This window comes from Haematobia irritans, chromosome 2 (assembly GCF_050003625.1).
Source record: "Haematobia irritans isolate KBUSLIRL chromosome 2, ASM5000362v1, whole genome shotgun sequence".
Classification (NCBI taxonomy): Eukaryota; Metazoa; Arthropoda; class Insecta; order Diptera; family Muscidae; genus Haematobia; species Haematobia irritans.
Genome location: NC_134398.1, coordinates 94,298,183 through 94,316,454, shown reverse-complemented (window position 1 = coordinate 94,316,454; position 18,272 = coordinate 94,298,183). Strand labels below are relative to the sequence as shown.

Genomic DNA, 18,272 nt, shown 5'->3' with positions numbered 1-18,272 from the left:
ACGATAAGCCTCAATCATTTCTTGAAAAGACTTAGCCGTAAATTGAACTCCGTTATCGCTGTGGATCACTTCAGGCACCCCAAATTTAAGAAAAATTTCCTCTACTAAAAATCTGATTACATTTGTAGCCGTAGCCTCTTTCATAGCCTTGAGGAATGTAAATTTGGTGAAGTGCTCCACAACAATGAATATATACGCATTACCCTTCTTTGATCGGGGATATTTACCCAGAAAGTCTACATACAATTTCTGAAACGGCCTATCGCTAACCACCTCCTGACCAATTCCGGGCATTAATTTTCGATTCGACGATTTGGATTCCTTACAAATTTCACAATCCCGTACATAGTTTCTTATCTGAATCCCCATCCTAGGCCAATAAAAGAATCGTTTCACCCGTTCTATCGTCTTAGCCATACCGCCGTGAGCTAATGTAAAAGATTTATGAGCCTTATCTATAATTTCGTGGGTAATACCGGCCGGAAGCCATAATTTCCATTGAAGTTCTTCAACTTCCGGATTCACAAGAATCATTTTGAACACCATGCCATCTTCTATCTTCAGGTCAGGTAAATTGTCCTTGTTTTCATTCACATGGCGTATTAAATCCAAATAATCATCACTTCCGAACTCTAATGTCTCAAAATCTAATAAATAGTCTTGGCCAATTTCATCAATATCAATCTTAGTGGGAGCTCTTGATAGCATATCAGCGACTACATTATCTGATCCCTTCCGGTGTTCAATTTCAAAATTAAATGCCTGTAGCTGTAATGACCACCGGGCTAATCGGCCAGTCAAATCCTTCAATCCCATAAGCCATTTGAGGGATGCATGATCTGTGATGACAGTAAAAGGCATCATTTCAACATATAGGTGGGTACTATGTTTGGTTTTCGAGTTGAAAACCACTTTATTTTCGCGATTACTTTTCCTCAAATAATCAAAATTATAAATGAAAACAAACTTATTCCTGTAAAGTCTTGTCGAAATCTAGAGAAACAAGAAACAGCGCATCAATTGAGTTAATTTGTCTGCTTTACATTGAACTGTTTTAATAAAGTAACCGCGAACATTTCAACTCGAAAAGCGAACATAGTACTTACCTTATGAGCGAAACTTTTTTACTGCCATCACAGCCGCCAAGCACTCCTTTTCTGTCACGCTATAATTGCGTTGACAACCGTTTAGTTTCTGTGAGTAGAAAGCAATTGGGTGTTCTTCACCACGATTGTTCAACTGAAACAAAACCGCCCCGATGCCGTACTCACTCGCGTCGCACTGTATGTAGAAACGCCTCGAAAAGTCTGCATGGCGTAGTACCGGTGCTGAAGTCAAAGCACGCTTCAAATTTTCAAAAGATTTAATAGCATCCGCACTCATTTCAAATCTTTTAGTCTTTTTAAGTGTGTCAGTCAACGGTGCAGCAATTGAAGCGAAATCTTTGATAAAACGCCGGTACCAGCCAGCAGTACCTAAGAAACTACGGACTTCTCGAGGGTTACGCGGAATCCTAATATCTTTTATGGCCTTAACTTTATCCGGATCTGTTCTCAATTTTCCGTCGCCAATGATAAATCCTAAATATTTTAGTTCCCTAAAACAAAATTGCGATTTTTTTAGACCAATGGTCAAATTTGCCCCTTTTAGACAGTTGGCAACTTCATTCAGCAGGCGGATATGTCCACTAAAATCGCTTGAAATGACCAAAAGGTCGTCCAAATAAACAAATACATTTTCCTTTAAGTGTTGAGGGATTACACGGTCCATAAGCGCTGCGCCGCGTTACAGAGCCCAAATGGCATAACCCTAAACTGGTAAAGAGGGCGACCGGGTACTGTAAACGCGGTGCAGGCTTTGCTATCATCATCGAGTTCGATTTGCCAAAAGGCATATTTTAAATCAACACTGCTAATAAAGTAGGTCTCATCGATTCTGCTCAAGATGCCGTCTATATTTTGTAGCGGATAGGCATCTTTTATAGTTAAATTGTTTAATTTTCGGGCATCTAGGCAGAACCGATTTTTCCCTGGTTTCCTAACAACCGTGGTTCTATTGCTCCAAGGGCTCTTCTCACTTTCCTCTATAACCCCAAGCCTAAGCATATTATCTACTTCCTCATACACAATAGCCTGAACTGCCGGTGAAATGGGATAGTAACGATCCTTTACTGGTATTGCCTCTTCAACTAATTTAATTGTATGTTTCTCTAAACTAGTCCTACCTAATCCTTTTTCTTCAAAAGTATCGAACTTCTTGATTGTTTCATTCAATATTCTATTTTGTTCATCAGTTAATTCATGTGGCTTTAGTTTATAGTCCTCATGATGTTCAAATTCTTTCAAAATATTCTCATTAATTACTTCATCAATTTTCACAATATCAGGTGCCAATTCAAACAATCTCCAAAAATCTATACCTAAATAAAGACTCTGTTCTAAATCGGGGCATAAATAAAAATCCATTTCCTTACAACTATCCTTATATTTAATTTTTAACCTAATTTTTCCTAAAATAGTATATACTTGACCTCCAGCAGTTTTTGCACTTGTGTATATTGGTTTAAAATGAGTTTCAAGTTTCTCCACCAATTCTCTACACCCTTTTCCTAAAATGCTCACTGATGCACCTGTATCTAATAATCCATTAATCGGAATTCCATTAATATCCACGTTTGCAAAAACTCTCGGGTCAGAATAATTACTTACTTTCCTAACTGCTTCAATCAAAATCTTCATTTCCTTTCTTTTAGCCGCAAATTTTTCTCTTACTTTAGGTACATTTCTTCTATTTCCATTATTTCCACCAACTTGAGAATCAAAAATCCTATTTCTAACATTTTGATAATTTTCCTTCCTAATTTCTAATGGCATATAGTGTCTATTTCCAGAATTAATGACATGATTATTTACTTTAATTAAATTACTTGCTACGCTATTTTTTTCTGAGTGTATATTAAGATTTTGATTCACTGGCGAAAGGGGTTCTCCTTCGGACGTGGGCCCCCTGGATTGTCCACGCCCTTGTTTCGGTTTCCCTGCTGGCAAATATGACACCTTGGAGTAGTAGTTCCAGGGTTGCCACATTTATAGCAAAATAATGACCTTACAGTTTCCTCACAATCGTGGAATGAATGGCCTAATTTCCTGCAATTCCAACATAACATTCGTTGTTTCGAGCTGCCGTCGAATTGTATAGCCGAAACTTCGGGAACTGTCATTACATTATAGTCCTCCTCAGATCCGGTTTCAGTTAAGTCCATATATAATTCGTTAACATTCTTATTGGGTCGCATGTGTAGTAAATTCCTAATTTCACGTCTAGGGAAGTTTCTCTCTGCCTCATTACACTCTACTCTGAGCTGTTCGACAGAAGAAACCTGAATTGGATATACAATCCTACCAATACTTTCTCTAACATTCTTTTTCATTATTTTAATCATGTCGAACTCACTTATGGGTTGCACCAATTTTGACCTAATTTGTCCCATGACGTGAAAAAATGAGTCAATTGATTCATTCACATCCTGTTTTCGCTGAGCCAAATCGGTTAGTATTTCAAAATTCGATCGTGAAGATTGATACTGGCTAAGCAAACTATACTTTAATTCGTCCCAGTCATGATATTTATGTGTTTTTTGAAGTAGCCAGTACCATGACTCCGCGCGGCCTGTTACTAATAATGGGAAATTTCTTATTATTTCTGCCCAGGGAATTCCATATTGACATTGAAAATATTCCAGTCGATATACAAATTCTTCTACACCTATACCATTTGCAGTTCCATCGAACATTAATCCTAATTTATTTATCCTGGTTACTAAATTTTCCTTTTTCTGATTTACAGCATTATCCGGATTATTTCCAACCATACCATCTCTACCTCCTACACTACTGGTAGTTGAAGCAGTAACTCCATTACCATTTGGACCGTTTCCTGGTGCTACTGGCTCACTTCTCTTGCCAGTGTTGCCAGTGTTTTCACCCCTAACTTGACTTGTCGCTAAATTGGTCAAATCCCTAACAGCTTTGGACAACTCGCCTATCGCCTTTCGGATATCACCAATCTCGGATTGCACGGTTTGCACCCTATTCTCCAAAATGCGTTGGTAACCTAAAGCTCCACCCTGTAATGGAATTTCACCATGCCCAGACTCCTGCTGCTGTTCCCCGCCACTTGTAGCATCGCGCAGAAAAAGGGGCCCTAAAGTATTAGTGCCTGATGCAGTCGCATTAATAGTTTGGGACATATCCATTATCTGACCAGGCGCATCAGAACTGCCAGTCGCTTGATCCATTCGGTAAGAGTTTTGCTTCTTTTTTCCTCAAAGAATATAGAACGATTCACGTCAAATAATTCCGGTCTACTTCTTTTCTTAGCCTGTGATCGAGTCTGAATACTCATGCCTCTACAGCACAACAGAAATATACCACGATTTCGTCCAACGATCTTCTTTTCAACGTACAAAAATTCCACAACAAAACTGGTAAAAATATTAAAACTTCAACATGTAACGAATAATCCTTCACTTAAAATTTAAAACAATTTTCACAACGAGGGGTTATAAAGTGTGCTGTGATGTGTGGGGAATTTTCAATTCGGCTCTAACAAATGGAATATGAAAGACGTAAACTATACAAAAAAGGTATTTCTAAAATTCGTCCGTTACGTGCGCCGATACGCCAACTTCATGACCCTATCAGACTACATTTCATTTCCTTCAGATACAACTGACCTCTAGCTAAACTCTAGAGCGGTTACCTGTCCGGCCTGAAATGTGTCACTCACGAACTTTAAGCGGAAACTACTTTAATATTAACTAGTCACAATACGTGTGCAAATACTGTCCGACTTCATCAGTTTGTATGTCACTACGTTTATCTTTTTGTATTGGTCATTTCCATTTAAAATATTAAGTTCCCAAAATTAAAAAATTTACATACAACGATTCTGTATACTTTTCAGAACTGCTACGAAATTCTAAAACCTAAGGAACTATAATTCTAAAAAGAAATGTTGGACTATTGTACAAATTATTAGTCTATTGCACTGTGTTTCGATGGCATACACATTTATTTTTCTAGACGAAATGAATTAAATCGTCCTACTTTCGATTGGGCGCCATATTGTTACGGATGCCCTTGTGCGAATAGGGGATATTATTTTTGGACACCGGCTAGCCTCATCGACACCTCAGGCGCGGTCCCATCCCAAATATGGGCTGGGGATACTTCGTCGTTCTGAGACTGCCACGTAGGCGCCAATGTTTACCATATGAAACCCCCACGCCAATTTTCCCCTTTCGCACCCAGTGGTGAATTTATACTTTCAAGGGCTCCGCAACAAGTTTGTACCCAATCCATAGTGGAGGGTACATAAGATTTGTCGTGACCGAACTTACGGCCGTATATACTTGTTTTTGCGTAGGTTAGGTTAGGTGGCAGCACGATGTATAAGGCTCACTTAGACTATTCAGTCCATTGTGATACCACAGTGGTGAACTTCTCTCTTATCACTGAGTTCTACCCGATTCCAATGGACCTCCTTTTTATAGCCGAGTCCGAACGGCGTCCCACATTGCAGTGAAACCACTTAGACTCAGAAATGTCACCAGAAATGTCTGTTGTTAATAGCAAACACTGTCTGCGGGTTTCTGCAAAAAAATGCTGCTGTTTAGCAGTTTTTTTGCTAAAACAGCAAATAATCTGTTTTTTCGGAACATCAAACATTCTGCAGGAAAGTCAGTTGTTTGCTGAAATTTTCTTCTGATCCGAATAAAATTATAAATTCACTCCGGTCAAATGGACAATAGTAAAATGGTACACATTATATAACATCAAAAATTAAAAACAATTCCTATTTTTTGATTATGCAATAATATAAAAATAAGTCAGGTTTTCCTTCCTGACGCAATAACTCCAGAACGCACGAAAGATCTTGCGATCCGTAAGGTTTATAACAGGTTGGCTGATAAGTCCCCGGTCTGACACATAGATGGCGTCGTTTTATTAAATGCATATTATTTTTATATAGTACCAACCTTCAAATGATTCGTGTCAAAATTTGACGTCTGTAAGTCAATTAGTTTGTGAGATAGAGCGTCTTTTGTGAAGCAACTTTTGTTATTGTGAAAAAATGAAAAAAAAAGAATTTCGTGTTTTGATAAAATACTGTTTTCTGAAGGGAAAAAATACAATGGAAGCAAAAACTTGGCTTGACAATGAGTTTACGGATACTGCCCCAGGGAAATCAACAATAATTGATTGGTATGCAAAATTCAAGCGTGGTGAAATGAGCACGGAGGACGGTGAACGCAGTGGACGCCCGAAAGAGGTGGTTACCGACGAAAACATCAAAAAATCCACAAAATGATTTTGAATGACCGTAAAATGAAGTTGATTGAGATAGCAGAGGCCTTAAAGATATCAAAGGAACGTGTTGGTCATATCATTCATCAATATTTGGATATGCGGAAGCTCTGTGCAAAATGGGTGCCGCGCGAGCTCACATTTGACCAAAAACAACAAAGTGTTTGTGATTCTGAGCGGTGTTTGCAGCTGTTAACTCGTAATACAATGAGTTTTTCCATAGATATGTGACATGGCTCCATCACTACACTCCTGAGTCCAATCGACAGTCGGCTGAGTGGACAGCGACCGGTGAACCGTCTCCGAAGCGTGGAAAGACTCAAAAGTCCGCTGGAAAAGTGATGACCTCTGTTCTTTGGGATGCGCATGGAATAATTTGTATCGATTATCTTGAGAAGGGAAAAACCATCAACAGTGACTATTATATGACGTTATTGGAGCGTGTAAAGGTCGAAATCGCGGCAAATCGGCCCCATATGAAGAAGAAAAACATGTTGTTCCACCAAGACAACGCACCGCGCCACAAGTCATTGAGAACGATGTCAAAAATTCATGAATTGGGCTTCGAATTGCTTCCCCACCAACCGTATTCTCCAGATCTGGCCCAAGCGACTTTTTCTTGTTCTCTGACCTCAAAAGGATGCTCGCAAGGAAAAAATTTGGCTGCATGAAGAGGTGAAACTGAGGCCTATTTTGAGGCAAATGGTATCAAAAAATTGGAAGGTCGTTATAATCGTTGTATCGCTCTTGAAGGGATCTATGTTGAATAATAAAAACGAATTTTGACAAAAAAAAATGTGTTTTTCTTTGTTAGACCGGGGACTTATCAGCCAATCTGTTAGCAAAGAAAATTCAACAAAAGTTTCAACGGAAAAGCAGGAAAACCTTTTTTATATACAGTGCTATTTCGGATGCATCTCCGGAACGCACGACACGATTTCCACGGGTTTGCATTCGTTGGAAAGGTCTCGGGCTCCATGAGGTTTATAGCTCAGAAAGGTTTCAACGGAAAAGCGGGAAAATCTTTTTTTACATACAGCGCCGTCTTTGATGCAACTCCAGAACGCCCGAACCGATTTCCACGGTTGCATTCGTAGGAAAGGTCTCGGCCTCTTTGAGGTTTATACATATAGAAAATTCAAGAAAAGTTTCAACGGAAAAGCGGGAAAATCTTTTTTTACATACAGCGTACATTACAAAAAATTATAACTAATTCATCTCAGTTGCTTTATATTTTTAATTTTATTTTTTCACATGATTTGTCATTCAATTTTTTCAAATGAATTGTCATTCAATAAAATATATTTTTATATTGCGAAAGATTTAAGAAGTTGCAAAAGTGATGTGACAAATATTCATGTTACAAACCGGCAGTGTGTTAACTGTAAAATTGTGAAAAAAATATTTAAAAATAACTTAATAGTTTCCTATCATTTCAATTGGAAATCATCTGTTTATTCTCCATGGTTTATTTATTTTGTTTGGCCAAATAAAATAAATCTCAAATAGAATAAAAATTAAATTTCAATTCTTCTGCCCATTTCATTTCCATTCTTTTTATATTGCAGCCAATCCAAAGGTGGTAATTCATACGTCTACTACCAGGACTACCAATAAACAATTTATTCTTCTGCTCATTTCATTCCCATTCTTTCTATATTGCAGCCAATCCAAAGGTGGTAATTCATACGTCACGCGTATGCTATTCAAGCTACCAGCCAAACAATAGGGCTGTTTTCTTTTTGCACTGATAGCAACTTTTGTATGAAAATCGTTGCACTGGTGTTCTATCCAGAACAACTATCAGTGCAAGTCGCACCAGAGTCACCATTATATGCGATTTTTTAGTTGTCAAAATATGAGTTGGCAACTAAAGTAATACTCGGAAAGAAACACATCTCAAGTGAATACAGAGAAGAAGAAGAAACGAACATGGAAAAATGGTAAAAAGTAAATAAACAAATACTAATTTGTTTGGATTTTGAGTTAAGGTGAATATTAAGTTCGAGTTTAGCCGCTAAATTCGTCGTTTTTCACGATTACTTTCCTCTAAGAATCCATTTCGAACGCCTGAATCAGTAATGTTCACTTGCAGGCTACGAGCTCCGCCCCCCCCCCCCCCCCCCTTTTTAAACCCTGTCCACACTGGGGACCAGTTAGTGCATATGTTTGCAACACCCAGAAGGAGACGAAACATGTAGTTATTATTGATGTAGGACGGATGGTATTGAAAATGGGCTATATCGTACCACTTTTACGTATACCCTCCACATAAACGGACCACCAGAGCCTCTGGGAGGAACAAAAGTTATCCGATTCGGTTGAAATTTGGTACGTGGTGTAAGTATAAGGTCTCTAACAAACATGCCCAAATTGGTCGATATCGGTCCATAATTATATATAGCCCTCATATAAACCGATCCCAAGATTTGACCTCAGGAGCCTCTTGAAAGAATAAAATTCATCCGATCCGGTTGAAATTTGGTACGTGGGTTAGTATATTGTCTCTACCAGCCATGCAAAAATTGGTCCACATCGGTCTTTAGTTAAATATAGCCAATGGCCAATCACACAACATTTGGTCCATATCGCCAAAAATAATCTACGAAAACTGTATTTCTATAGAAATTTTTGGGTTAGAAACTTGGATGCCTACATAACACTACCGCCAACATCACACCAAAGGATAATTACAAACAATTAAATACACGTTCGCATGCTTTGGGCAGGTGACAAATCATTTGTTGAGCCTAAAAAATGGATAATATAGAAAAGAGGATTACATACACGCAGACATGTATTTGCATGCCATGACTATAACAAAGCCGATCACTAATCCAATAATTAAAAGCTTTTACAATCTTCTTTAACAAGTAAGACGAAAGTCATTTATTATTTATCGTTTTAATAAAAAAAATAAACAAATACGAAATATATATTGTTTTCGTTTAATATGATATAAATGAGAAAGAGAAATATGTGGTGGTGAATTAAAGCCCTTAGAACAATTGAAGAGCTTGATATAATATCGTATGAATTTATGGTTATTCTTTAATGAACTAAATGTAGCAACATTTTTATTTATTTTTTATGAATTACGTCAATGCACCAAGGCCAAAGGGCTAATTTGGAACAATATCAGTATCAGTAATTATAAGTCCATATGATAGGAACAATTTAAATGTGTAAAGAGGAGAGCAGCAAGTGCAAGAAAGAGATACATATAATAAAATTTGGTATTGTATATCTAATTAGAAACTGGCGCTGGTTCAACAAGGGCTGTGGAGGCGGAGTCTGAAGATTTTGCTGGAGCCGGAGTATCAAAAATTGTGCTCGACTCCGACTCCGGCTAAACTAAATTTTTTTAAAACACTTTATATTTTTGTAAGTAAACACGTTTGTACGAAAATTAGTTTCCATTGCGTTATTCATTCGAGCAATGTACGGCACGACTGTAAATGAAAATCAACTTCCAATTACGGAGATCATTTTATGTTTCCTAGAATGTTAGCAGATGGGCCGAATCGATCCATATAAATTTATTTGATATATTGACAGAAACTTTTTTCAAAGTTGTTATTATAGAAAATTTTGTCAAAATTTTATTACTATAGAAATAATTTTTTCCTATAGAAAATTTAGTCAAAATTTTATTTCTGCAGAAAATTTTGTAAAAATTTCATTTCTATAGAAAATATAGTCAATATTTTGTTTCTATATAATATTTTGCAAAATTTTATTTCTACAGAAAATTTTGCAAAATTTTATTTCTATTGTAATTTTGTCAAAATTTTATTTCTATAAAAAATTTGTATTCAAAATTTTATTTCTATAGAAAATTTTGTCAAAATTTTATTTCTATAAAAAATGTATTCAAAATTTTGATTATATAGAAAAATTTGCAAAATTTTACTTACTACACAAACATGTTTTTAAAATTTTATTTCTATAGAAACTTATGTCAAAATTCTATTTCTTTAAAAAAATTCATTCAAAATTTTGTGTCTTTAGATAATTTTGCAAAATTTTACTTCTATTGAAAATTTTTCAAAATTTTATTCTATAGGAAATTTTTGCAAAATATCACTTCTATGGAAAATTTTGCAAAATTTTGTTCAATACACAATTTTTTTGTTTCATATTTGTATTTCTATTGATATTTTTTTTTAATTTTATTTCTACAATTTTTTTTTTTCAAAATTGTATTTCTATAGCAATTTTTCACTTTTTACACATTTTATTTCTATAACAAATTTTCTCAATTTTTTTCTTACTGATGCTCACTGATACTCACTACCTAAGCCGAAAACTTGTAAAAATGACTCAAATTTTCCTATACCTCTAATACATATCTATCGACTGATGAATCATAAATGCGTTGTTACGAAATTGCCATCAAAAATTGTAAATATATTTGTAAATATAGGACAAACATTGCCCTAAATTTGAAATATAGAGTTCAATTGGCACCAAGTGTGAAATTAAGACCATTTTTCTACACATAAATAAATACGATACTTTATATCGATCCATTTATGATACCCCCACAATAGAACTACAAATTAAAATGAGATTTAGTTATATTACCCGGAGTCGAGCTGATGAAAATGCTGGAGCCCTGGGTTCAACAGACTCTTCTGTTACAATTATGTCATTGGGAGAAGGAACTTCCGCGGCATGCGCTAGTATTTCATTGACAGCCTCTTTTTATTCGTCTCAACGTCACCATTTGTATTGCTTATACTATCTTCCTGCACCTCGCTGGATTCTTGTACCTTGGCGACTGCTTCCTCCGATATGGCTGGTGATGATTCCTTACTGATATTGGTCGGCGACCGGACCTATCCCCCAACGGACATTTCGCCCAAAATGATTTTTGGGCGTTATGACCTCCACTGGGGCGGTCACATCGCCCAATTTTAGTTTGGGCTTTATGTCCTCCCTCATCGCGGTCATATGTCCCAAAGAATAGGCGGTCAAAACGCCCAATATTGTATGGGGAAAATAATGTCGGAATACAAATCAAAAACTGTCCTAAATGAAGTAGTTTTGATCCCCAATTTTGGTTAACTAAATACGTACGGTATTTAATTCAAAATGCCGTAACTAGAAAGACAGTGCAGATCTCGTGGTCTATAAGAAAATTAAGAAGAAAATGGTGCAAAACGCTCCACAAAGCCCCCAAGAACTCATTGCACTATTTGCCAAATCAGAACATATGAGTGAATACTAAATGTGCGAAAGTGTGCCGGAAAAGATATTTTAGCAAACCACTATTATGGAAGCATACAGTATCTTTGTGTTCCACCCCAGTAACTGAAATAATGAATAATATGGATGATGGAGATGCTATTGTTTTATTGATGTCCCTTTTTCGGTCGTTCCATTTATCTTATGGGTACAAGAAATTACTAATATTTACGAAGGTTACAAACGACATGTCAGTATAACTGTGTTAATTTTTTAAATCAAGTTAATAAAACGAAAGATGCAAGAACTAGAGGACAAACTGAATGTCATGAATTTAACAAAGGATTCGCGTGCGCGAATTCTCGTCGTCCTCAAATACTAGCAACTTTCAGTTTATTATCTTGTTCTAAACATTAAAATTGGAAAGAGATGAAATGATCGACGTGAAATAGGTCGGTTAAAGCTCCAAGACGTTTGAATTTATATATTGAAACATGAATATTCGGAAATTGATAATTTTTTTCTTTTGAACAAACCAGACAAATGCTGAATTGAAAATTATGTATTTTAAACTGAAAATTGGAACAAGATGAGATGATCGATTTGCTACTGATGGGTACGTGAAAAAAATTGCGCGCGCGATTTATTTCAAGTACCCATCAGCAGCACGTCGATCATCTCATCTGCCTCCAAATCGCGCGCGCGAATCCTTTTTTAAATTCATCACATTTAGTTCATCCTCACATTCTTGCAACTTTCGTTTTATTATCTTGTTCTAAACATTAAAATTGGAAAGAGATGAGATGATCGATGTGCTGCTGATGGGTACTTGAAATAAATCGTGCGCGCAATTTTTTTCACGTACCCATCAGTAGCAAATCGATCATCTCATCTTGTTCCAATTTTCAGTTTAAAATACATAATTTTCAATTCAGCTTTTGTCTGGTTTGTTCAAAAGAAAAAAATTATCAATTTCCGAATATTCATGTTTCAATATATAAATTCAAACGTCTTGGAGCTTTAACCGACCTATTTCACGTTTCAATTCAGCATTTGTCTGGTTTGTTCAAAAGAAAAAAAATATCAATTTCCGAATATTCATGTTTCAATATATAAATTCAAATGTCTTGGAGCTTTGACCGACCTATTTCACGAGCGAAATAGGTCTTCGTAGTGCCACTTTAGCCGCTTTTCCATTTCAATCTGAGAAGAAAAATAGTCAAAAATTATGTTCCAGTCAAAAACAATTAAAACAAACGATGAAGCCAAGATATGCTAGTTTTACATCTTCTTCCAGTACCCATGTTCTGTATTTTTAGTGAGAACTTCTCACATCGAGAAAGCATGAAACAAAAAATTCCATTGTTTCTCGATTTGTGAGTAAAAACTGTATCTCTAAGAATATTCGAAAACATCCAAACGAGTTTTTGGAATTTTCCAGCCAGCTGTCAAAAAATGTAAACAAAAATATTTTAATAACAAAGTTTAGTGAAGTGAAATTTTTTGAGAAAAAATATATGGGAAAAATGTACAACGTCGCGTTAATTAGAGCGCAAGAATACGATCGTCGAAATATGCTGCGCCTACATCGTAGAAATTTACGAGATACTACAAATCCCTTCGAAATACCTGACGAACGCTTCCGTGAACTTTATCGATTAAATAAAGCAGCTGCAAATTGTTTGCTGGAGGAAATAAGTCCATATATGAAAAAAGGATTGAGGAAAACATTCATCCCTCACCCGATCCGTATGTGTGCTGCTCTACATTTTTTCGCCACTGGATCGTTTCACAGAGATATTGGTCAAGATTTTATGGTCTCTATAAGTCGGTCAGTGGTATACCGATGTGTCTTATAGGTGACTGACGTCTTGGAGAAAAGGCTTATGCCTAAATATATCACATTTCCAACTGCACCCTTACAAAAAATCGCTTCTGTAACATATACTCCCAAACATATTTTGCTTCAAGCATATACATTTTTGGGTATTGCCCAAACATTTATGTGTTTGATCTCTTCCAATATATAATATGTTTGAAAGCATATTGTTCTAAACAATATATGTTTGGGTAGTCTAAGTTCCAATCATTTTGTATTTTTGCATCCAAATTCAATACTGTTGTCTTCCAAAAAACAATATGTTATTATGTGAACATATAATATGTTTGGAAGCATTTTGCACCCAAAAATATTATATGCTTAAAAAATTCTCCCAAACAATATTGTGCTCAAAATTTTATTTATTTATTTATATATTTACAATCATAATGAATTATGAAAATAAACAGGTAATATAGGTGCTAACAACATAGGTTTTCGACCTGAATGCTCAAAATTTTGTTTCTGCCTAATTGTATATTCCCCCACATCTTTCTCACTTCCACGAGATTTTTTAGTTCTTAGCACTTTTTTCTGTGATACAAACATTGTAGAAGAAATTATTCAATTTTATGATTTTTTTTATTTTAATTTTACCTTTTGCCGGACGGGGATTCGAACAGCGGACCACACAGTTTGTAAGGATCAAAGAAGTAGCAGATCAATTGCCCAAGGAAAAATAAAATGTTAATTTTGTAATAACAAGCAACAACCACCAACTTAATTCAATATAGCTCCCTGTTAAATAGCGCTCCAAGCTACTAAACACATATATGTTTATAGGCTATTTCTAAATTAATATATGTTTGCATCCAAGCATATTGTATTTACAAACATTTTATGTCCCAAACATAATATGTTCTAACATATTGACATATATGTCCCAAACATGTTATGCTAGTTTATGAACATTATATGCTTGCACTCAAAAATATTGTGTTTAAAAATTTGTGTTCCAAACATATAATGTTTATAGCCAAACATATGAAAAACAGTCTTTTTCATCCGTGTGTAGATGAGTATCACATTATTAAAGAAAAGTAAATATAATTCTACAATGTTTTCTACAGTTTCCAAGAACAATGACGCTGATTAAAATAATCAATAATGTATTTTTGAAGATTTTATCAAGAAACGGGATTTCCAGGAGTAATTGGAGCAATCGATTGTACGCATGTTCGCATTAAAAAGCCCCCGGTTGAAGTTGAGACTTGCTACCTTAACCGAAAAGGATACCACTCCAAGAATGTACAACTGGTATGTACATCTACAGACGTGAGCACCTTTTAGTAAATTTTTTAATTCCAGGCGATTTTTAATAGATTTCAGACTTCAACTTAAAAATACTTGGAGGATATGCTAGATTCGGAGGGGCAACGCATGATGCCTACATATGGGAAAATTCAGCTATAAACACCTTGTTACAACAGCGTTATATGGCTGACAGCTCTAATCATTCTTGGTTACTAGGTTTGTATATATGTTTAATTTCACTACAAAAATAAATAGCCGTAATTCCATCGAAAATTTATCGGATCACCGATCATATCAAAAAATAACATATTTCTTAGAATACCAAAATAATGCCATATAGAAGTTATCATTCATTCATATAATTTTTTTTAGGCGATTCTGGCTGTCCTCTTCGACCATGGATAATAGTTCCCTTTAAAATATCTAGAAATGACGGAGAAAAGAAATTTAACACAATCCATGCAAAGGCTCGAAACTGCATCGAAAGGGTAAACGGTGTGCTAAAGTCCGTGTTTAGATGTTTACATGTGGGACTGCACACTACCCCAAACACGGCTGGGAAAATAATAAATGCTTGCACCGTACTTCACAATTTTAGATTAGCACACGGTTTACTAGCGGAGAACATTGACTTTGTATCTGAAGAAAATAGTTCATTTGAAATTGAAGAAGGCAATGAGGCAATAGAGGTAGAACCTCATCGAGAAGGTACACGCCTGCGAGAGCATTTGAAATTTAGATTTTCCCACCATCAAATAATGTAAATGCAAATACAAATAAATAAAAACGAAAATTAGTGTTTATTTTCACACAAGGTGTTTCAGTCTCTATAGTTGTAAAGAAAACGGATAAGAAAATGATTGAATCAAATGATGGCAATACTTCAAATACAGGCGGAAGTAATATTTCACTAACTATGTATACAAAAATAACATAAAATAACAACAACTAAACTAAAAAAGTATTAAGCTTCTCGTCAAGCTTTGATATGCTTTGTAGCATCAATTGCACGGATGAAAAAGACTGTTTTTCATATGTTTGGCTATAAACATTATATGTTTGGAACACAAATTTTTAAACACAATATTTTTGAGTGCAAGCATATAATGTTCATAAACTACCATAACATGTTTGGGACATATATGTTAATATGTTAGAACATATTATGTTTGGGACATAAAATGTTTGTAAATATAATATGCTTGGATGCAAACATATATTAATTTAGAAATAGCCTATAAACATATATGTGTTTAGTAGCTTGGAGCGCTATTTAACAGGGAGCGATATTGAATTAAGTTGGTGGTTGTTGCTTGTTATTACAAAATTAACATTTTATTTTTCCTTGGGCAATTGATCAGCTACTTCTTTGATCCTTACAAACTGTGTGGTCCGCTGTTCGAATCCCCGTCCGGCAAAAGGTGAAATTAAAATAAAAAAAATCATACAATTGAATAATTTCTTCTACAATGTTTGTATTACAGAAAAAGGTGCTAAGAACTAAAAAATCTCGTGGAAGTGAGAAAGATGTGGGGGAATATACAATTGGGCAGAAACAAAATTTTGAGCATTCAGGTCGTAAACCTATGTTGTTAGCACCTATGTTACCTGTTTATTTTCATAATTAATTATGATTGTAAATATATAAATAAATAAATAAAATTTTGAGCACAATATTGTTTGGGAGAATTTTTTTTAAGCATATAATATTTTTGGGTGCAAAATGCTTCCAAACATATTATATGTTCACATAATAACATATTGTTTTTTGGAAGACAACATTATTGAATTTGGATGCAAAAATACAAAATGTTTGGAAATTGACTACCCAAACATATATTGTGTAGACCAATATGCTTTCAAACATATCATATATTGGAAGAGATCAAACATATAAATGTTTGGGCAATAGCCAAAAATGTATATGCTTGAAGCAAAATATGTTTGGGAGTATATGTTACAGAAGCGATTTTTTGTGAGCGTGTGGTTTTGATGCTCAATCGCATTTATTTTAGAAAGCAACTCGGAATGCATTTCTCTTGCTTCATGGAGCGCCTCATTGTACTTTGATGGTCCTGATGTATTCCTCGGTGGTTTGATTTCCTTTACCTTCTCCATTGGCTCTTCTATTTTGTCTGTAGGCAAACTTATTTCTTCTCCTTCTATAACTTCAATTGATAACATAGATTCCTGCACAATAATAGAAGCACATATGTGTATTTAAATGCTTACGTAGAAGCAAGACAAGTAAGCATTATCTTACATCGGTATATAATCCCGATTCAGGCGTACGTCCATCTCCGTCTACAGCATCTATAGTAATAATAGAAAGTATTTTCTCTTCCAAATGGTTTAAATCCCGAGGAGCATCATGGAAGCTGCCTCCACCAGTTTGGTTCATAAACATTCGTCTTTTGCTCATAATTGACTTTACTCCCGATTTAAGATCTATCCAACACTAAAGAGTAAAGACATTATTGATGGAGTATTCATAATTTAAACATCTTAATTTACTTTTTTCCACTGCTCAATTGTTTTGTGACTACCGCCAAGAGAATTTAGGGTATTCGTCAAAGTTTCCCACTGCTCCTTATTGCTCGAATTTCCATGCATACTCCCGAATTGACCTCGAGCAAATTCCAAATGGTTTGCCATGTATTCCACGAGAGTTTACTTTTGTTGTTTTGAAATGCGTTGGTTTTTCTACAAATAAGTGGAAAAAATATTTTACAATTTATAAAAAACGATTAATTTTGAATTATCTTACCTTTACTTCAGGATTTTTATCCATTTTGAATGAAAAATGTGACGAGTGACGAGTTTTCCAAATACACTTAGGTACTTGGACAAGGAGTGTTCGGATGTTCATGGAATTGCTAACTTATTTGCTGATTTTTTTGAGAAGACTTATGTTGAGTATTCGGCCGTTGATGTATATTACCCTTACAGGATTCGCACTTTCGATACGATTCCCAATATATGGTTTACGTCTGACGAGGTGTTAAGTGCACTTTGCTCCTTGAAATTAGATTTTAGCCCTGGCACGGATGGAGTTCCTTCAGCGGTATTAAGGAACTGTGCATCCGTGTTGTGCATTCCCCTGACGAATCTATTCAATTATTCTTTGTCATCAGGTTGTTTTCCTACGTTATGGAAGGAGAGCTACATTATACCCTTGTACAAGAAGGGAAATAGGACGGAGATAGAGAATTACAGGGGAATAGCCAAACTAAGTGCTATTCCGAAGCTTTTTGAACGATTGGTTACTGATAGACTCGTTCACTCATTAAGGTCTATATTTTCGGTGTATCAACACGGTTTTATGAAAGGGAAGTCTACGTCGACAAATCTTTTGGAGTTTACCTCATATATACATGATGCATTCTCAAGGCGTAATCAAGTTGATGTTGTCTATACTGACTTCAGCAAGGCCTTTGATAGGGTTAATCATCGTCTATTGTTGTATAAGTTATCTGCGCTAGGGTTTCCTCCAGCTTTACTATGCTGGATTTCATCCTACTTGTCTGACAGGGTTCAATGCGTTATGTTTAAGGGTCGAACATCTCGTAAGATATCGGTTA

At 35.5% G+C, this 18,272-nt stretch overlaps 1 protein-coding gene across 1 annotated transcript; it reads right to left on the bottom strand.

The window, feature by feature from the left end:
* Nucleotides 1-15,497: 15,497 nt before the first annotated feature.
* Nucleotides 15,498-17,346, bottom strand: LOC142224796 (uncharacterized). The gene is made up of 4 exons (XM_075294582.1): nt 17,206-17,346; nt 16,955-17,149; nt 16,735-16,881; nt 15,498-15,518 (listed from the first exon to the last, which is right to left on the bottom strand). The coding sequence occupies exons 1-4, from the start codon at nt 17,344-17,346 to the stop codon at nt 15,498-15,500; spliced, it is 504 nt and encodes a 167-aa protein (XP_075150697.1).
* Between the last annotated feature and the right edge of the window lie 926 nt (nt 17,347-18,272).